Raw genomic sequence first — 22,100 nt, forward strand, 5'->3', positions numbered from 1 at the left:
ATTCTTTGTACTTTTTATGGAAAAGGTATAAATTATATATAGTAAGAAAGAAATAAACAGAAAACCCTACTTTTACTGTAAAAATAAACTATGAGTTTCATTTCCCTTTTTATAGAATTAGAAAAATGTTTGAATTTAAAAAAAATTTTACTTAATTTCCTTAAAATTTTTTCTTTTCTATGGAACATTTTTGCCTTTCTATTTTACTAGTTGTTATGTAGCATTCTGTCAACTCATAATGGGGAGAAATGGAAAAAATAGTAATACTTTTATATGTTTTCATCTGGAAAAGGTATTTATCGTGTTTTTCTCTAAATGTTTTAATTTCAGTAAAGAATTTTTTTTTTTTCATTTTTCCGAAGCTGGAAACAGGGAGGCAGTCAGACAGACTCCCGCATGCGCCTGACCGGGATCCACCCGGCACGCCCACCAGGGGGAGATGCTCTGCCCCACTGGGGCTTCACTCTGTTGCATCCAGAGCCACTCTAGCGCCTAAGGCAGAGGCCACAGAGCCAACCTCAGTGCCCCGGCAAACTTTGCTCCAATGGAGCCTCGGCTGCGGGAGGGGAAGAGAGAGACAGAGAGGAAGGAGAGGGGGAGGGGTGGAGAAGCAGATGGGCGCTTCTCCTGTGTGCCCTGGCCGGGAATCGAACCCGGAACTCCTGCACTGGCGCCAGGCCGACACTCTACCACTGAGCCAACCAGCCAGGGCAGTAAATAAAATTTAATTAATGTGTTTCATATCTTAATAAATTAATACTTTTCAGCCTAATGGGAAATTCAACTTGTAATTTGACTGAGTGCTTTATTTTTGCATTTCTATGTAATTTAAAATAATGAATTGCCAAAAAGATATCAAACTATTTAGTCCTTGTTTTACCTTACTGTTCTAGTCTCTGATTTATTACTCCAGGTGAAAAGAAAAGTCTCCTCTAGTCTATAGGAAATATTTAAATAGTGGTGAAAAACCACCGATGAAGACCCCTTTCTTGTTCTCATTTTGCTCTCTTTACTGAAGGTAGGAATTAAGACACAAATAAGAAATATCCCCATCTTGTGGTAAAAATACTGAGCTTCAAATAGACCCCAAGAGCTTCTAAAAGAAAACAAGACATTGTGCACATTAATAGAAGTCCTCTGATTTCAGTAATAACAATCTTGAAATGACAACTTTCTTCTGTGCTAAAACTAAAAAAGGTTAATTATTAGAACAGTAAATATGTGTAGCATATGGGGTCCAGGTGCATTCAGAAATGGATAAAGAGCTTGACCAGGCAGTGAAGCAGTGGATAGAGCATTGAACTGGGACACGGAGGACCCAGGTTCAAAACCCTGAGGTTACCAGTTTGAGTGCAGGCTCATCTGGTTTGAGGTCAAGGGACATATGAGAAAGCAATCAATGAACCATTAAGGTGCTGCAACAAAGATGCTTCTCATCTTTCTCCCTTCATGTCTGTCTGTCCCTATCCATCCCTCTCTCTGTCTCTCTCTCTCTTACACACACACACACACACACACACACACACAGATAGAGAGAAATGGATTAAACAATCAGCATAAATGCTGACCTGACCAATGTCTGTGTCTCATCTCAATCAGTAGTTTTGTTTATTATGCAAAATACTGCAGCCTAAAATGATGCATCTCTTTTCCTAGATGTGTTGGTGTGGAGCAATGATCGAGTTATTCGCTGGATCCAAGCAATTGGACTTCGAGAATATGCAAATAATATTCTTGAGAGTGGCGTGCATGGTTCCCTTATCGCCCTGGATGAGAACTTTGACTACAGCAGCCTCGCTTTGCTACTGCAGATTCCAACACAGAACACCCAGGCAAGCCCCTCTCTGCTGTAGTTGCACTGTATCCTAATTTATATAACAGCAAACAACTTTAGGGGGAAAACGGTGGCTGTGTATTAATGATTCCTAATAAGGGTTAGCTCAACCTTTGAAATATGTCACTGTAGCTTTCATTTCAAGCTACTGTATTTCTAGCCAAAACAAAAATCATAAAATTAAGCAGAAAGTGGTTTAGAAGTTATGTGGCTCAACTTCCCACCTGAATGCTAGATTCCCAAAAAACAATATCCCTAACAGATAGCCATCAGTTTCTGCCTCTCAAAGAGGCTGTCATTCCTATATGCATATCCAAATTACATAGACTCTTAACATTGGGGATGCCACTGATTTTTAAATCTAAATAATTATTTGTATCACCAGAATGCCTTAAAACTTTAAAATAATAACTGCAACCTATATGACAGGCCTAAGAAATCAGGTATCTAGAGATAGGACACAAAAATCCTAATTATCTAAAGTTTCCCCAAATGGTAATCATTGTCCAGGTTTGAGAACTACCCGCATAGACTTGTTAAAAATTTGGCAGTTTAATTTCACTTTTTATTTTGTTTCTATGTATTTCAAATTTTATAGAAAATATTCAATTTGAATAAAGTAGCAAAGTGAGGTCCAAGTCCCTAGACCTCAGACATTTATGTAAGGCTATTTCTCCACTGTTCACAGATGAAAGAAAATTGCCCGAACTTTTATTTATAGGTTAAACTTACAATGCCTTTTTGATATGGAAGATGAAATACTTAAGTCATCATAAGTAAAACAGCACTTGGAAAGTTTTCTCAAATAAATACAAAAAATTTTTTAAATAAAATGTGACTTCAGGTTTGGTGACTGTTATTTGATGTCAACAGGCAAGGCAGATTCTTGAAAGGGAGTATAATAACCTGCTGGCGCTGGGGACAGAACGGCGACTGGACGAGGTAAGTCCTTACCTTTCATTCAAAAGAGCACCAGCAAAATGGCTTTCAAGGGATAGAACTCAGAAATTAATTGGACGCTTGCTCTACAAATAGGATCTAGAATTTTCCCTAGTGCTGTTTTTAAATATTGAATTTTATTACTCATTTTACTTTTGAAAGAACTTCATGAATTCCTAAATATTATCATATCAGCAATTAGAAACACCAAGAAGTAATTCAAAAACAGACTTTTTTTTCATGGGCTCTGTAAGCAAAATAATGTTGAGGAACATTTAAAAAATATTAGAAGGGATGATAGCACTAATCCTAAATTAAGCTTTTTAATAAGATGGCTTATTTTTTAAATGTCAGTATATCTCGACAGGAGGCTTTAGGATATTAAAATGAAGAGAAAACTTGCTTTCAATAAATGGGAAACTTTTCATTATTTTAAATAGCAATATTGAGTCTTCCTTAAGAAAATATATGAATAGCCTGGCCTGTGGTAACACAGTGGCTAGATCGTTGACCTGGAATGCTGACGTCACCAGTTTGAAACCCTGGATTTGCTCTGTCAAGGCACATATGAGAAACAACTACTATGAGTTGATGCTTCCCGCTCCTTCCCCCCTTCTCTCTCTTTCTCCTCTCTCTCGGATATATATATATATATATATATGAATAACATTTTAATGGTTGTAGGATTTGAAGGCTATATTGAGTGTAAGAATCCCTATATATCAAACATGCATATTTAAATGATTTGGAAAATAATAAACATGTAAGCATCCTCCTGAGAAAAAAAAATTACAAGGGACATTAGCAACCTGCATTGATAGACACTGTGGACTCTAATAGTCCTTTGAGTTTTTACAGTCTTTTGGAAGCAATGAGAAGGAAAGTGTGAAGCGGCACATAATTTTGTGTTTCAAAATTCTCTTGGTTATAAGGAAAAGCTGATTAAAATAATTTTGTGTATGAACTCAGAAAATCCTAAATTGAGGCAATAATTCCATATTCACATGAGCAAGGCAGATGATCTTGATGTTATAAAACCCAAGCTGTCCTTTGTAGAGGAAGTTATAGACAGATTAAACTCTACAATCTTGACCTCAACTGACTTCCTATAAATTCATTCTGCTGTCCTATCAGAATAATGAGTAATATTTTAAAAAGCAGTTCATATTTAACCAACTTTAGTTTTGTAAGCTGTTTGGTAATTATTTAATCCTTATTCTTAATTGTTGAATCAAAGATAGTCTGCATATACCCCTACATACTTTTGAATACAATATTCTCCTTGCTTAAAAGCTGAAAATCTTTTTTCATAAAAATTATTAAAGCTCTCTCATATTTCTGCATTCTGAAATGCAGATTGGCCTGAAGAAGCTGTCCAGGTAGAGATATGAGCCTGTGTTATTTTATAATACTGCATTCTGAAAGTAACAAGAAGAAATGTTCTAAATAGGATGTGACTATCTGCCTTTAAAATACGCAGTATTGCCTGACCTGTGGTGGCGCAGTGGATAGTGTCGACCTGGAAATGCTGAGGTCGCCAGTTCGAAACCCTGGGCTTGCCTGGTCAAGGCACATATGGGAGTTGATGCTTCCAGCTCCTCCCCCCCTTCTCTCTCTCTGTCTCTCCTCTCTGTCTCTCCCTCTCCTCTCTAAAAAATGAATAAATAAATAAATAAAAAATTTTAAAAAAACGCAGTATTTTCTTATTGTTAAAAACACTGCAAATGATTTTATCATTGAAATCCCTCTATTCTCTTTTGTTCTAATTTTTTTGTATGTCTTTTATTTCTTTTAGTGTAAACAAAAATAACTAAACGACTTGCTCAGAAACAGAGTGGACTTGTTTCTGGGGTAGATCACAATTAGAGTGCACTGACATAATTTGAGAACTCATGTGTTTCTACAGACTTTTTTTTTTTTTTTTTTTTTTTTTTTTTACAGAGACAGAGTCAGAGAGAGGGGGATAGATAGGGACAGATAGATAGGAATGGAGAGAGATGAGAAGCATCAATCATCAGTTTTTTGTTGCGACACCTTAGTTGTTCATTGATTGCTTTCTCATATGTGCCTTGACCGTGGGCCTTCAGCAGACCAAGTAACCCCTTGCTCAAGCCAGCAACCTTGGGTCCATGCTGGTGAGCTTTTGCTCAAACCAGATGAGCCTGCGCTCAAACTGGCAACCTCGGGGTCTCGAACCTGGGTCTTTCCTCATCCCAGTTCGACGTTCTATCCACTGCGCCACCTCCTGGTCAGGCTACAGACTTTAATTTCAGTTATGAGGATCTATTTTAACCTTGTCTCTTGGACATTCTTTCTCATGATGCTGCTGCTTTATAGTTCTCATTAACTTTCTGCAGTGACACTGTGTTGAAAGAGCAAAAGTACAGAATCATGATTTAAATTTTTTAATTCCTAGCTTTTTTTTTAAAGCTCTTTACCATCCATTATAGGAGTGGTATACTCCTACAATGTAAATTAGTGTTATGTAGAACTGAAGATTATCTATTTTGTGCAACAACTTCTCCAAGTGTCAAGAAGTCAGAGAGGCCACAGCTGTAAAATTTTGCTTTTTTTCTGCATTAATAAACATTTGGAGATCTAAGGCAATGTTAAAACCCAACAGTGAGGAGTCTCAGACACTTAAACTGTACAATCTCTATCAAATCTAAGCCAAATTGATAATAAGAATTAGAACAAAATTTAGATATTAATGATAAGAATCCTAAGAAAATAGTGGGTAGATGTAATTACATAAATTATTTTATTTTTCCCAGGGTGATCTTTCATGTTACTTAGTTAAATTGACAATCTATGATAAAGAATCTCTTATAGTGGCACTTATTTATAATAGCGATTGAGTTGAATGTCAATCATTCTGTATGCTGAAATGAATTTCCCTGAGTTAGTAGGGTCAACCACATATATTTAGATAACTTAAGGGAATAGATAGGCCTTCCTTAGATGAGAAACTTGGTAATATAAAAGATAAATTCTATGTGAAATGATTAATATATTTCTTAGAATTAGATACAAACAATAATATTAATTAACTGCTAAATTACATATTACTGCCCATCAATATAGAGAAAATAATTATGTCTGTATAGGCACGTTGTATACATACAGAGACAGAAAAAATGTTTATTATTAATATGTAATAGAATCAGCAACCAGAATTACATTGTGCTTTTAGTAGCATCTAAAGAATACATATATTTATTAAAAGGATAGTAGCCAGGATGCGTAAATGTTTCAACATATTAAAATCAATCCTGTATCAGCTAAAACATAACGTGACTAAATTGAGTTTCTTACACAGAATATAGGTTATAGTATCCCATATGAGCCAGGCTATTTTAAATATAGAATTCCTCTAACATATATCTCTTGTAAACATAAAAGCAAAATAAGTGTGTGAGCCAACACTTATTTCACTAAGTATGTTATCTTACACTGTGAAACAAATTTGCATAAATGCAACAAAGTATCTCCAATATATAATTTTTGGAAACATGTTGGGATTTTATTTTAGGTTTTCAAACATGATTACTTTTATGGATGACAGACAGATTTAAAATCATCTGAACAATTTGTTTCAAACTTCCTGCGTTTTTATTTTGTAATCTACAGAACTCTCTAAAGAAAGTATAACATTTTATATATATGTATACTTTATAGGCTGAATGTAAGGAATAAATGTTGCATGTGTTTAACTCTGTGCTAGCAGAGTGATGACAAGAATTTCAGGCGTGGTTCGACCTGGAGAAGGCAGTTTCCTCCCCGTGAAGTACATGGAATCAGCATGATGCCTGGGTCCTCAGAAACATTACCAGCTGGATTTAGGTTAACCACAACATCTGGGCAGTCAAGGAAAATGACAACGGATGGTACAGGAGTTTTGCATTTCTGCTTATAAAGTGAAAAGCTTGTTTAGCAACTGCTAGTAACATTCTCTGACCTTGCATAGCTTTTTGGGATTGTTGACTTAAGTTGCTTTGCTCTGCTTGAAGTTTACTTTGCTTTCATCAGACCAGACTTTTGTATACTGCTAATGCATGAATTCATGGCACTTTCTTTACATTTGAGAAATGATTTATAATATCCAAAAAAGGGATAATTTTGGCTAATGTCCACATCTAGGAAGAATAAGCATCTGCATGATTTGTGTTACTTTTCTATTCCTAAAGTAAATAATGTGTTTAGTTAGAGGTAGTAAATGGAAATTAACTCCACTGTCACCCAACATGCTTGAATATTTCAAGTTTTATATTTTATCTTAGAAACTCAGACTTCTCAGATAGTCTCACCTTTGACCAAGGTAGAAGGCCTTAAATAAACAAGCACAACCATGAGAAGAGAATTAAACAAACACAAAACCAACAGTGATTTCCCAATGAGTGTTTCCTTCTGTGGACATTGACTTGCGTTAGACCCTTCACAAAAGAAAACAGCCAGTCTGGAATAGAAAGGATTAGACATGACAGTTACAAAGGTATTTCTATTTAGTAAGCATTAAAAAAAAAAAAAAAAAAAAACAAATAGCTCCACTCTCTTTATTAAGACAATCACTAGAATCATTATTTCAAGTTTAAAGTTATCATGGCCCTTAAAATTCATTCCCATATAAGCTGTGATCTTTGATTCACATTTCTCCTAACTTGTTAATATTATGGAACATGCAAACAAAATGTATGAGGAATTTAACATGACTAAAAATCAATGTAGAAGTTCTTCAGCACTCAGAGGGATAAGCATCCACACCACTAAGTTTTCTAAGACAATCTTTGCTTCAAAAACAGAAGCACCCTGGGCGAGCTGCTTTTCAGAGATTCATCTAAGGAGAATACACGACTCTAAAGTTCAGTTGAATAACATTAGATAATCCCGTTTTCATTACTAACTCGGTCTAGAGGAAAGGAATGTGAGTGGCTTCTAGCTGAGAGAAAGAATGTCTACTAATATGTTCAGGATCCCTCTTTGCAGGGAAAATAAATCTTTCTCATCTGAAATTTTGTACTCCATCCTCCAAGTCCCTCTAAAGCCCTTTTCTCCATTTGCAGTTGCCTCTTCAAGACTGCAGAGGTTAGACAACTCCACTGTCCGCACATACTCATGTTGACAAGCCCCTCAAAGGAGGCAGCACTGACTTGCTGTGAGTAGTTTTCCTTGGCTGACAGAAAAACAAACCGCCACAGAAACTGAACTTACATAGACGAGTAAATAAACACAATCCTCTTCGGTGTGGCCTAGCAGTGCAGAAGGGACATCACCCCTTTGAATTGCTGAAGGGTGGAAAGGAATCTTTGTATGTTTAACTCTTAATCTAGGATTTCCTATCACCACCTTTCTGCTGTGGTGGAAGGTCTGCCCACCTGAGGCCAGTCACTATCTCAGAACACACTGATGGTTTCCTGCCACCGTCCTCTAGATTTTTCGTAGCATTAGACACAGATGTGCTTAAAACTATTTACTGATGAGAGTTTGGCATTTACAGAATAAAATATCTATAAGTGAGTCATTTATCTAAGAGAAGCTGAAATAGGTAGAGAATGATCTTCAGAGTCAATTAATGGCAGAGACAGCAAAAATGAGGTGAACAAATGTATAACTGAAAAATTAGAACTTTCAGGATGTTTTCATCGATATGACCTATGTTTGTTAAAAATACAAATGAATTTTAAGTATCTTGGGTTTATAGCGGGAGAACAAAGTTAAATTATTTTGTAAGAATAGCAGACAGGATGCACAGAAAACCTTGATATGTAATCATAAGATATAAGGCATTTCTATTTACAGAAATACTAGTTGATGGAACTGACTTCCAAATCCACATCAAAAATGGAGTTTTATTGGCAGTCTTAGTAAAGCTGTGGTCTCCTAGATTATAAATGTCAAGTGCTCATAAAACTTCTTTTAAGCTAAAACTGTGCTTTGCCAAAATACTTGACCATTTACAATAAATTGAAATTTTGGGAACATACTTTTAGAGCAACAATTAGAACAGAATATGTGTGCAGAGAAGAGGAGAGAGCAGATATGGGCAGAGGAACAGCTCAGCTTGTGCTGTTTATTCATTGCCTTGAACTAAAAGCTCCACACAATTGATTGTTGGTGTGTGGGGCTTCATATGGGGGCTGGTTTGCTGCCTTATTTAGGTCACTATTGGAAGCTGCTGATGATAAAACAGAACAAAAAAAATCTTTCAAATAAGAGATTTAATTTCTGTGTATAGAACGCTAACACTAAAATTTTAATTACAGTATACAACATGGCATCTAATTAGGCATGATCTAAAGTATATAATAATTTGGCTAATTTGGCTAAATAATAGGGTTTCCAAAATACTGTTTATAATAGTTTCTACACATAACATGGTCACTTTCCCAGAAATAAACACTTCACTAACTTATACATGACTATTTAGTGTGTTGAGTAGTCCTTGCTTCTTAGCTCTTGACCGATGGAAGAACTCTATTTCAATCTGTATTTTGTGCATGGCGTTCAGTTTATATTTCCTAGTTGTTTCCATTAAGTGGGATAAAGCATTTATTTACAATAATTCAATCTAGAACAATACATTTTTATTTTATGAAACATTATCACTTGTTATTAAAATAATTTATAATCTATTAATTTTTGTGTCAGGAATAGTCATTGTGAACTTTTTCCAAATATACTATGACTGGAAAAAGATCAATGATGCCACATCACCAACCCAGAATCTTGAAAATATTACTTATCATTATGCTTTTGTCATAATTAAACCAAAGTATCTTTATAAGATCTCTAAAATATATGAGCTAGAATACAAATCTATTCCATGGAATAGGTCAGCTGTACCCAATTTATTAATGAGCAAACTGTAAAATTTTCATAAGGACTGGTGACATTTTCTGTTAACACCTTTTTTTTTAATATACATTACTGCCATACTTTCCACAAAACTGAGCAAATGTTATTTAAGTTTGCCTGCACAAAATTGGAGAAGAGCAATGTTCATTACATACAGCTGTTGGTTACATTTTAGACAACATCCTATTCATTATCTCCTAGGACAGAAGGAGGCAGGCTGCATGGAGTGGCACCCAGGGGAGGTGGAGGGGTTCTTCTCTAGTCTGGGAACTTTCCATAAACTAATGCTGTCCCTTAAATATTTTAGATGTCGTCTTTTCAGTCTACCCTACCTAAAGTGCACTACCATCGAGGAAGACGCGCAGTGAACACCTTTGTGAAGACCGATTCTATAGGGGAAAAAAAAACACAAGTAATGGTTTATTAAACTGAAAATGTGATTTTAGGGGGAAGTCAGATATTAAGTTTGATTAGTTTACTACAATTGTAAGAAAATGCTTAAGTCATTTGAATAAAAACATCATCCACATCATAATTTCTGTACAACAGACGCTTTTATGAAATGGAGACACTTGTTTTTTCATGTTTTATTGTAATATACTAGGAATTTATGTATTACTGTGTATGTATTTCTTTTTAAATGTGTAAGTCTTATGTAAATGGATATAAATATGATTTTTTAAAAAATAAAATATATGGTTCATGGCGTCTCGAGTGCAAACATTTGACAATACCAAGTGCTGTTTGTATTTTGCCATTCACCATTTTTACAGTTTTTGAATTATAACAGTCAGAAGGATGTTTCCTGGAAGCATGCTCCATGCCTCCGCGTGTTTCCCTTTCCAGTCTGTCAATATTTAAAGCTGAAAACCTGCCTCTGATCGTGTAAAAAAGAATGATTTAACCTGGAACTGGAGCCAAAAATAGACCTTTAAAGGCAATCAGGGATGTCCTCTATCTTTAGAAATAGCACTGTGATGGCTCAATCTCCTTTTAAATACAAAACAAAGCCAAACTGTTTACAAGAGTCAAAACAATTATTTAAAAAAAAAATTTATAAAGAAAAACATTATCTTCTCTTGTTACCTGTGGACCAATACAATTTTTTTCTTTGCTACGAACCACATGTTCATTCAAATACCTTGAACGGCCGGCCAGCACTGTTCAGTGAATGTCAACCACTGCAGAGTCTGAGGCTCATTTCCACTGGAAAAAAACCAACCACTCCCCAACCCTTCCCTTTTGTCAATATAACAGGGCAATAGCCACACTCATGTCTAATGTTATAAGCTTCTAGCCGAGATGGCCTTGTTTTGACTTCCCTGAAGTCAATCTTATCAGAGGAAATAAATGAAAGACAGAATGATTAACATATATAGTGTATAAAGTATAGAAGAGTAATCTCTTCCCTGTGGCTTTATTTGGTGGTGTTAACTGTTGTTTATTCTTTGTTCATATGGGAGATTTTCAGAGTAAAACCTATTTAAAAATACATTTATCTAACTGCTGATTTTCTGCTGTTTGATCTTATTAAGAGCTAGAGCTGTCATTAGTAATTTCATTTTTGTATTTAATTTGCTATGTTTGCACGTACATTTACATTTGTTTCGATGTCTATTTTTGTTTAAACAGATTCAGTCAAAAGGTAATGGTAACAGAAACCCTCTCCATTGTCAATAAAAAAAGAATACTTCCAGTTCTCTGTTTAAGATTTGTTTTCTAATCACATAAAGTTTAACAGTTTACTTAAAACTGTCCTTGTAGTGACTCTCTTTGAATCTGCCACAAGAGGGAGTACTAAACTTGCTTATGAGAATAATCTTACATTTTTCTGAAAAGGTTGCCTGGGCAGAAACAATGGAAAAGAGCTTTCTGAGCTCATCTGCTATGTGGGGATGTTGACTTACAGAAATGAAACAATACAGAAACTAAGATATTATAACAATATAAACTAGATTTGTATCTACTTTTATATAGGATTTAATCATATAGACAGCTTCTACCCTTTAGAGAGCACCAGCAAGAAATAGTAACATTTATAATAGACTCAAATATATAGGGATAAAAAAGATTCAGCTACTTGTTTCAAAAAATGATAAAATGCTCTTCAATGTATAAGGTATTATCTGCCAAATTCTAAAACCTGGTTAATCCATTTAATATCCATTTAATGACCATCTATCAACATTATGAATTTTCACAATTGTAATGATCAAATTGCTTTTATATAAATCAAACTGCTTTTCAAATGTAAAACAGGTCTTGCGTGTATATACTCAATATATTTTCATGAGCAAAATAACTCACTTGAAAAACACTTTATAGCCTTTAAGATAAAATCTTTATATTTTAATTTTCCAATGTCTTACAGTAAAAAAAAAATGTTATGAAGATACAGAAAAAGATCATACAGAATTTATTTCCACAAATTTAAAGATGATTGCATTTTAAGTAACATTATATTGTTATTTTTAAAGATACATTTAATTCAGAATATGTTCGGTACTATGGAGTAAAAGTGCTTTATGATAAAAGTATTAAAATAGAAAATGGCTTTTTTCCTTCCAAAATTTAAGCTATCTGATGACTTGAGTGTCCTTCTTGCCCCACATTTACTAATATGAAAATCACAATACTTTCTCTGACCCTGCAAAGCACATACATTTCCTCCACCAGAAACAAGAAAAAAACCACTTTCCCAGTCTTGTGCATTGTTTTCTTCTCACTCACCGGGAAAACAGGTCAAGCCTACTTACTAAGTGTCCCTTTAGTGACTACCAGGAAAAATGTGCAAGAGGACCAAAGATGCAACCTTCCCACACTTCTTACATCTGTGTGACACACCTGGTGTTCATACCTTGCAAAGGATACACCATCAGCTAAAAAGTTGCCATTTCACATGAACTGTCTCTTAGGTGAAAAAGTATGGTAATACAACTAAAGACAATAAAAATTGATTATTAAGATTACAGATTGATAACAGTTAATGTACCTACAGTTTAAGGAAACCAACACCTTCAAATTATAAAGTTGGTTTAATTCAGGCTACTAAAATAATTAATGGTAACAACTAGATGAATATATTTTCCAGATGTAACAATCAAGAAGCCAATTTCAGCATATAGGAATTCACTTGAAGTAGTCATTTATTTTATAGCCTATGATCCAAATAAAAACTTCCCATTTTCAAAATGTCTTTCTACAGGTTGTAAGCAGGTTTTATAAAACAAGCGAGTAAATAAGCTCTTTATTGTCTGACATATATTTCATATACCCAGATGATTATGTTAGGACAGCTGCTCTTGAAAATAGTGTTTCTGATGGCCTGAGAGATTAAGGTTTGAATGCCATCAAAGACTCAATATGGGCATATTTTTGTGTTTAAATGTATTCTTTGATTACTGATAACATGCCCAACCCTATGTAAACCAAATATTTAATTAGCTTTATCAGTCTACTCTGGGATATTAGCACAGTATCATAAGCTTATTAACAAAGACTCATATTAAAAATTTTTCAATAATTTCATAGAAGTTTAAATGGAAAGCTGTGTTTGGATGTCACAATATTTTTTAGTGGGTTATTTAAAAATTATAGATTTTACATAAAACACTGGGGTTTCTTTTCTTTTTTTGGTCTGTTAGCATAACTTTTAAATTTCTTCCTAGAGAGATTTCGTTGCCCACCTCCTGATTTCTACATCCTTTCTCTGTTTCCATAAGAAACTGGAATCATTAAGCACACAGTCAACTAAGAACCTGAGATGGGAAGAGGGGGTCCGAAGGGCCCTCATCTCCATGACAAAGAGAAAGGATTAAGTGACTTCTAGGCTCTTGGCCAGGCATGTGATTCCCCTGGACTAAGAACCACTGACCTGACCACAGAACTGTCCCCTGGAAGCCAGCCTTCCCACAGGAAATGACTAGACAGGTTCTCCTACTTAGAAAATCATCTGGTCAGATAATGAGCATGCATGTGGGCATCTCAGGAATATCAGAAAAACATTCCAAATTTCCATAAGAAAATTGTAATTATTTTCTGACTTCAAGTTGAGTTTTTGGTTTTGGGTCAAAGCTACAGATTCTTATTTTTAGGAAGTAGCTTTATACTACTGTCACTTTCAATTAAAATACTTTTGGGGGGGGTACAATGTTTAAATATTATACATTAGACATACTTTCATAAAGTTAAAGTGCTAGACAACCGTGTTCCTGGTAATTGATGACAATGCTAATTGGGACTAATCAGACAGAAGGGAGAGATTTTTTCACTTGTCTTCCAGTACGTTATAGATCAAACTTCACAATTCACATTTCAGTTTGCAAGTAATTTCTATTTAAATATTTATTTATGAGAAATATTTTTTTTTAAAAAAACTAAACTTCATTTAGAAAATTGACTCAAAAAAAAAAAAGTCATGATGCCTGTTTCAGCACTTCTTCGATGTGCCTAAAGATGCTGGGGTCCTCGATGGTCGGTGTTATCTGGAAAGAAAATGAGAGACATATGAACGCTCTATCTTGAAACCCTTTCCCTCACTCCATAATTCAATAATTATATGCAATGGTCTATTCCGTATTATAACACTCATATGGAAATGTTCAGAAACAGGCAACTTAGACCTAATGTTTTTAAAATGTATCTAAAGTTTTCCCAGAATGATAAAGTAAACTGTTCTATCAGCAAAGCTATTGGTCCTCAATACTACATTCTCAGAATTCCTCTTATTGGACTTTCTATGTTCCTCTATAAAAAGAATTTATTTTTTTGCATTTGCTCATGCAACAACTCAGCTATTAAAATATGTCTACCTATGCATGTATAATATGCAAACAAATGAAAAGAATGCATACTCTTGGATTAGCCAGTTTCCTAAAATAATTTTCACTAGTTACAATTAGCACATGCATCAATTAGGAGAATTTAAATATGTATAGCCTCAATTACGTCCTTTCTCACTACTAGCCATTAACGACTACAAGGAAGGAAAATGTACCTTGAATTCAATAAGATTGAGTTTCCACAAGGTTTTTTTTTTATTATTATTCATTTTTAGAGAGGAGAGAGACAGGGAGAGAGAGGAGAGACAGAGAGAGAGAGAAGGGGGGAGGAGCTGGAAGCATCAACTTCCATATGTGCCTTGACCAGGCAAGCCCAGGGTTTCGAACTGGCGGCCTCAGCATTTCCAGGTCGATGCTTTATCCACTGCACCACCACAGGTCAGACCAAGTTTTGTTTTTTTAAAATTTACCTGACATGTTTACTAACAGTAAAAATATTTTCACCCACTGATTCTTGTATTCTCAAAGCACATGGTTTTAGTTTATCTGTGTTTCTCCAAAACTCGCATTCCCACAGAGAGCGTGGCTATGCAAGTCCTCGTTTAACGTTTAAAAACGTGCTATCATGTATATTTTACAACTCATACTTGAGAAATATTTTTAAGAGCTTTGCCGATGCCAAAGGAAAGAGGAAAAACCATTTCAGAACCCAGTGTCAACATCCTTGATAATTTACCTTATAAGGCTTGCCATTGACAAGGGCAGACAGAGCTGACCGGGGAATTTTGCCAGATCTAGTTTTGGGTAATTGTTTGACAAAAACCGCATTTCGAAAAGCAGCCACAGGGCCAATGCTCTGTCTAACGTGTTTCACAATTTCTTCCAGAACTTGTTCCTCAGTTGTATTTATACCTAGGGAGAAAGTTTGGATAGTGAGTAATGAATGAACCTTAGTTAATCATTCAGGGTCCTGACAGTCAGGGAGGACAAAGCTCTCTCACCTTTTCTCAACACGCAGAGGGCTAAGGGGACATGACCTTTCAAAGGGTCTTCCTTGCCAACAACAGCGCAGTCAGCCACAGTGCCGTGGGAAAGGACGGACTGCAATTAGAAAAAGCATTCATTCAGAGAGAGAGAGAGAGAGAGAGAGAGAGAGAGAGTGTTTTACTTCAATTGGAAAAATAAGTACCCGTACATGTCAGAGAGCTCGGAAACCCATAGCTACCTGTGTGAAAATTACTAATCCACAATCCATTGCATTATTCCCGAGCGAATGGTTAGGTACCCCCGGTAGTGATTCACTAAAGGCTGACAGTAATTAACACACATTACTTAGCTTACCTGGAAAGTAAGGGAATTGTTTCCTCAACTCAATTGATTATTAAAGAAGTCAGGGAAAATATGCAACGGATATGACCTATAGACAAATGGGACAGGCTTCCGAAAATAGACGGGCTTGTGGTGACTGGGCTTCAGCGCTGACCACCACGAGCACGCCTCCCAGCGGAGCGCTGCCCACCACCAGCACGCCTCCCAGCGGAGCGCTGCCCACCACCAGCACGCCTCCCAGCGGAGCGCTGCCCACCACCAGCACGCCTCCCAGCGGAGCGCTGCCCACCACCAGCACGCCTCCCAGCGGAGCGCTGCCCACCACCAGCACGCCTCCCAGCGGAGCGCTGCCCACCACCAGCACGCCTCCCAGCGGAGCGCTGCCCACCACCAGCACGCCTCCCAGCGGAGCGCTGCCCACCACCAGCACGCCTCCCAGCGGAGCGCTGCCCACCACCAGCACGCCTCCCAGCGGAACGCTGACCACCACCAGCACGCCTCCCAGCGGAGCGCTGACCACCACCAGCACGCCTCCCAACAGAGTCCGTTACTGCCCCTTGACTAAATACGTAGTGATTTTATGTTTGCAGCTGTTAACTAAGGACAGAATAGAGCACTTCTGCTCTTGAGTGACCACCTAACCAGGTAGGACTTTCCAAAACAAGAGACTGAACTTGGAGCGGAGCCCTGACTTCAGGTAAGGCCCTCATTGGGACACCGTTTTCCTATTGCTCACCCTAAACTCAAAATATCTTAAAGGATGAAGCAGATGCCTATATGAAATCACAAGAACCTGCAGTGTAACCACAAGAAACACAGAAGCTTAAAGTTTAGAAAACCATTTTAGCTGTGATGGGACTTTTAAAAATGAATATCCAAAAAATCCTTTTCTGAGAAAATAATACATATTTCTTTTATTATTATTATTATTATTTTTAGATAGAGAGGAAGAGAAATAATCACCTATTCCTTGTTCCACTTATTTATGCATTCATTGGTTGATTTGTGTATGTGTCCTGACCACGGATCAAAACGGCAACCTTGGCGTATTGGGATGATGCTCTAACTGAGCTACCCGGCCAAGGCCTGCAATACATATTTCAACGAGTACAAGTCTCTAATGGACAGAGAAAACAGTGCACAATTTACCAATAGTTCATTTGGTAGTTCTTACTCTTTCCTCTAGTCATTCATTCAACAAATAGTCACTAAACATTTCTTGTGTTCCAACCATCACACTGGGCTCAATGGTGAGCAAAAATAGGCAAAGCATGGTCTCAATGGTGCTGATAGTCGAAAATGGGAGAGGAATATTAACAATCATAAATATTTAATTACTATAAATGCCTAAACAGAAAAGTGGTAAGGGCTTTGGGGAAATAACTGGAGTTTTTATATGCAATGCAGAGCAAGGGTAAGCAACTTGGCAGAAGGCTATGGAGTTCAGAGACACCTTCCCTTAGGAAATGACAATAAGCTCAGGTGTAGATGATCAGCAGACGTCGAGTAGGCAAAGAGGGGGGAACCCGTGGAGGAATTGTGTGTATACATTCACACCTGAAAGGAACCAGTGTGGCTGGAGAGCAAGAGCCAGAGTGGGAACTACAGAGGAACGTAGCAGCGGAGGCAAAGACAGGCCACGCAAAGGACTTCTAGCTGCTCCGGGAGCAGCACTGGGCAGGCACTAAAGCACCTTCAGGAGTGAAGAAGAGATGCAAGATTGGATGGATTTTTAAAGTCAACTTTATTTTTATGGAGTAGTTTGAGGTTTGTAGAAAATTGAGCGGAAGTACAGACACCTCCTGCCCCTGTAAACGAACAGCCTTCCCCATCAGAATCCCTCACCACAGTGGTATATATACACGGTGGTATCACTGATGAATCAACATCAACAAGTCACGATCAGCCTCGTCCACAGTTTACTTTAGAGTTCACTCTTGGTGTTGTTTATTCTGTGTGTTTTATGACATATATTAGTATATTACAGAATTGCTTCACTGCCCTAAAAATCTCTGTCTATGCATCCCTCACTCCCACTAACCCTTGGCAACCAATGTTTCTTTTTTTTTTCTTTTTTTTTTTTTACTGTCTCCAAAGTTCCTTTCCATGTCATGTTGTTGGAATAATACAGTATGTAGTCTTTTCAAATTGGCTTCTTTCACATCAGAGTAGAATTTGAAAAACACAAACTTGTTTTATCATGGAGAATAAATAGAGGGGTGCTAAGAGACAGTACCACAGTTTGGGCAGTGATACCACCTGAGAGGCTACTATAGTAGGCTAAGAATATGGTAGTAGGAGTGAAGATTCCAGAGTTTCCTTAAAAGTAAAGTGGATACAATGTGGTGATAATTGGATATGGTGCATGAAGAAGGCAGAAGGGTTGAGAAGACTCTGTGTATTTGATTTGAGCAGCTACATGGATAGTGATGTCATTTTCTAAGCAAGAAAATGCTAGTGAGAGCTAGGCTTGAGAGAAGAAATCATGTCATAAGACTTGGCGATGTTTTATTGAAGTGCTCTTGAAACTTCCTAGTCAGAGCCACTGGAGCTGAGGCGAGCCTCGATCTGGAGCCGTGTCCTTGAGTGCTACTGAGGTACAGATGCGAGCAAAAGCTGCGGCCACGCGTGAGGTTAGGGAGAAAGTAATGGGAAGGAAAGAGCGAGAGCCATAACGACCTCCAACAGCTAATAGCTACACAAAGAAGAATCAGCAGGTAAACGAGATTAAAAAGGCACCACCCTCTCCCTCAGCTACCACCTGCTCCTCTAAGAGGCCTGCTTTAGTATCAGGAAAATGTGAATGAGTAACTAGGGCCCTGATGATTTTTTTAAAAAAAAATACAGATGGCTGCCCCAGAATGGGCAGATTCTCCAGCGAGCTCAAAGCATTCTAATAGGGGGAGATGGTGGATTCTGCAAGGAATGACCACAATCAGCCACCATACCCCATAATAATTGTTGCCTTCATGCCTGCTGTACAGCAAATGGCACCAACCAGAAAAGAAAATAACAACACATGACCCTGCAGCGCTGGTCAACCATGTGTGTCTTCTGATTGAAGGGAGAGGAGGTTTGTTTTGTCTCCACCATCTTTTGAGTGCACACACAGCTCAGAGTTCAAAAAGAAAGCCAAACCCAGGGTAGGTGAGGAGGATCAAGTGAGAGAGGTTCTGAAAGGAGTCCTCACACATCAGCTTTCCATTGAGAAAAGAGAATGGAGAGAAAGAAAACGAAGGCTTAGGTACTTCCTACAGCATCATCTTCCACAGCCACCCCACCTCAAGTCTTTTTCCTCAATCATTCAAATCATATACAGACCCCAGGAAATGGGGGATTTTCTTTCTTGTATGTTTTTTTCCAATTTCCATTTCACTTGCTTGTTGAGGTTAAACCACTGGAAGGAGTTAGGAAACGCCGAGCATAGTTAGAAGACCTACGTCCACTTCTCCCCTTCCTGACTTTAGCCAAGAAACCTTGGCGGCCAGTACCCTAAGGCAGCGGCTTCAAACCTGCAGGCAAGCTCAGATCCCTAACTCCAGACTCAGTTGGGCTTTCTGCAACCATCCTCTAAGGACCAGTATTTACATGTTTTGTAGGTGAAAGTGTTTGGAGTGTTTGGAAATAGGATTCTGAAAGCAACTCCTAAAGCTGCAAATTCACCCACAAACTGCTGTGATGGGTATGAAACCACATTTCATGGAGCAATGTCATTTTCTTGTTGACAATAATCTGAAACACACATGCCCTTCTCACAATTAAACAAACGAACATAAAATAGCTTGACCAGGCAAATAGGAAAAGAATCAATGTCTGGGATATTTCACTTTTGAGTCCCAAACTGGCCTGGAAGAAACTTTTTTTCTTGTGGTTAAGACAAGTTAAAAACAAACTTTCTCTCCTCAGAACTCCTGGAAAACTCAATGACCTGCTAGAATGTTTGGTACAGACCCAGGGTGCAACCACACATATTCCTTAGTAAACATACAAATCAACTTCTCCTTTACCCTGTTGCTTGCATCCACTTTAAACTACTGAATTGTAAAGGTTCTCATCCACTTAGGTTTTGACTTCTACAGTATTGAGGCTAGGATGTGTTAAATAAATAATTTTTGTACTGTATGTTTTATTAACTTCATTGTTAAGTTAAAGAAGTCCACAGCCTCTTTCTACTAACTGACACTGGCTAACTACCTTCTGCAAAACACATGCTGCACTAACCACACAACACTACGTTCCCCACTACCTCAGTCTAAACTCTCAGAATGCTTCCAACAGCTTTCCTACTTGTTGAAGTCTTACTTACTCTTTAGGTCCATGCATTGAGAGTAGAAACAGATTTTTTTAAATTAATTTTAATGAGGTGACATTGATAAATCAGGGTAGAAACAGATTTTACTGCCAGAGATTTGTTTTGGTAGTTGGTACAGCAGTTCATGCGAGAGAATACTTTGTCTCTACCAGGTGAGATACATATACTGTATTTTTCGCTCCAGAAGACGTACTTTTTCCCCCCCAGAAGTGGAGGGGGAAATGCCTGTGCATCTTATGGAGCAAAAAAAATATGGTATTTTATTAAATATTTTAACACACCATTTGGTACAGAATATTTTTTTTCTTATTTTCCTCTTTAAATCAAAATACTGCATTTTATGGAGTGAAAAATATGGTAGAATGGGGTCAGCTCAGCCCTGTACTTTTGATTACCTATTCCCATTTTAATGAGTACAGAAAAACTCTTTTACCTGTCTAACCAGATTTGTAACTGTCAAAAAAACAAAAACAAACAAACAAAAAAACCAAACACATTTATTAAGTGTTCACTGGTGCCGTAAGCCTCTATGGTTGACTTTTTAATTTGCCAAGAAAGCAGTTCAAATTACCGTAAAAAAGAAGTCAAGGCCCTGGCCGGTTGGCTCAGTGGTAGAGCGTCGGCCTGGCGTGCGGGGGACCCAGGTTCGATTCCCGGCCAGGGCACATAGGAGAAGCACCCATTTGCTTCTCCACCACCCCCCCTTCCTCTCTGTCTCTCTCTTCCCCTCCCGCAGCCAAGGCTCCATTGGAGCAAAGATGGCCTGGGCGCTGGGGATGGCTCCTTGGCCTCTGCCCCAGGCGCTAGAGTGGCTCTGGTCGCAGAGCGACGCCCTGGAGGGGCAGAGCATCGCCCCCTGGTGGGCAGAGTGTAGCCCCTGGTGGGAGTGCCGGGTGGATCCCGGTCAGGCGCATGCAGGAGTCTGTCTGACTGTCTCTCCCGGTTTCCAGCTTCAGAAAAAGAAAAAAAAAAAAAAGAAGTCAAGCATCCAGGTATTCTGTCACCTAACCAACATGGCTGCAATTTTAACAAAATTAAACATCAAAGCTTCTGGTTTGCCATCCTTTCACCTTGTTATTTTCTTCTCACCTTGTTATTTTAATGTCACTGGTTTCTATCCTCAGTCTCAGTGTTTTTAGAAGTGGGTGGGAAAGTGGTGACCAGTTTTCTCTAAATGCAGAAGTATTTTAAAATCAGAAGTCATACACAACACAGTTCCCTAGAATATTAACGTTTTCTATTTCTGCCAACTGTGCATAAATTCTCAAAAATCTATGAGAAACAATCTCTTTCCACAACTTCATGTCGTCTGTAAATGCAGTTCATTATTATGGTGGATAAAATAGTGTATCAATCTGTCGTCATTAAAAAGATACCATAAAAGAAGGGAGGCAGCCTTCTACATTGGCCCTGCCAACAATGCTGGCAGGCCAATTATGATTTTAACATCTGAATCTTTAAAAAAGAAAGCATCAAAATATGCCTTGGGGTCACCTACGCAGCAGAAGCCAGCTAAATGGCTGGTGGGGAGAAACACTCAAAAGCCATGTTCATGCATTTCTTCTATATACATTCTATGAAGCATCTGTGGTTAACAGGCAAATAATCCCTGCCCCTCCCCCCCAAAAGATAAAATTTAAACTAATTGTCTCACCAAAAATGTGCATATAAAGGTTATGGTAACGGGTCTGATAAATGTCTGGCATTCGTTGTTACTGGTGTACTGCCACTCTTGGGTAAATTTTAGTGAGTTTAAAAGGTCATGCCTTCAGTGGGCTACTTACACAGGCTTTTCAATTTTGTTTTTTCAGTATTTTGATTTAAGAAAGCATACTTTGAATCAAACACCCTCATAAGATGTAAGGAGCTGATGAAGAAGAGGGATGCTTTTTCATTTCCTCTGACATTGGATTCATCCAGGAAGCTGGCAGATTCCACACCATCAGTAGTCACATTGATGTGCTAAGGAAAACAGTCAGCTACTTCACAACTTTTTAAATCCAGAAATTAGTTCATGCTGAGTAAAACTGAATTTGCCCAGCATCTTTGTTGA

At 37.6% G+C, this 22,100-nt stretch overlaps 2 protein-coding genes across 15 annotated transcripts in view; one reads left to right on the top strand and one right to left on the bottom strand.

The window, feature by feature from the left end:
- PPFIA2 (PTPRF interacting protein alpha 2) overlaps positions 1-11,338 on the top strand; it is a 516,618-nt gene extending 505,280 nt beyond the window's left edge. For 4 of the 14 annotated variants that reach the window (XM_066257567.1, XM_066257566.1, XM_066257570.1 and 1 more), the window contains 5 exons: positions 1,657-1,832; positions 2,708-2,776; positions 6,498-6,660; positions 7,834-7,925; positions 9,933-11,337. In XM_066257567.1, coding sequence (XP_066113664.1) covers positions 1,657-1,832; positions 2,708-2,776; positions 6,498-6,660; positions 7,834-7,892 — 467 coding nt within the window. In that variant the 3' untranslated portion in view covers positions 7,893-7,925; positions 9,933-11,337. Of the gene's footprint in view, positions 1-1,656; positions 1,833-2,707; positions 2,777-6,497; positions 6,661-7,833; positions 7,926-9,932 lie in introns of all 14 variants that reach the window. The other 10 variants (XM_066257569.1, XM_066257571.1, XM_066257577.1 and 7 more) reach the window with 6 other exon arrangements.
- A 592-nt stretch (positions 11,339-11,930) lies between these two features.
- The window catches only part of ACSS3 (acyl-CoA synthetase short chain family member 3), a 171,914-nt gene continuing 161,744 nt past the window's right edge, over positions 11,931-22,100 (bottom strand). Inside the window, exons 14-16 of the mRNA XM_066257582.1 lie at positions 15,408-15,507; positions 15,143-15,318; positions 11,931-14,109 (exon numbers count right to left, since the gene is read on the bottom strand). Coding sequence (XP_066113679.1) covers positions 14,041-14,109; positions 15,143-15,318; positions 15,408-15,507 — 345 coding nt within the window. The 3' untranslated portion in view covers positions 11,931-14,040. The remainder of the gene's footprint in view (positions 14,110-15,142; positions 15,319-15,407; positions 15,508-22,100) is intronic.

Source organism: Saccopteryx bilineata, chromosome 2 (assembly GCF_036850765.1).
Source record: "Saccopteryx bilineata isolate mSacBil1 chromosome 2, mSacBil1_pri_phased_curated, whole genome shotgun sequence".
Taxonomy (NCBI): domain Eukaryota; kingdom Metazoa; phylum Chordata; class Mammalia; order Chiroptera; family Emballonuridae; genus Saccopteryx; species Saccopteryx bilineata.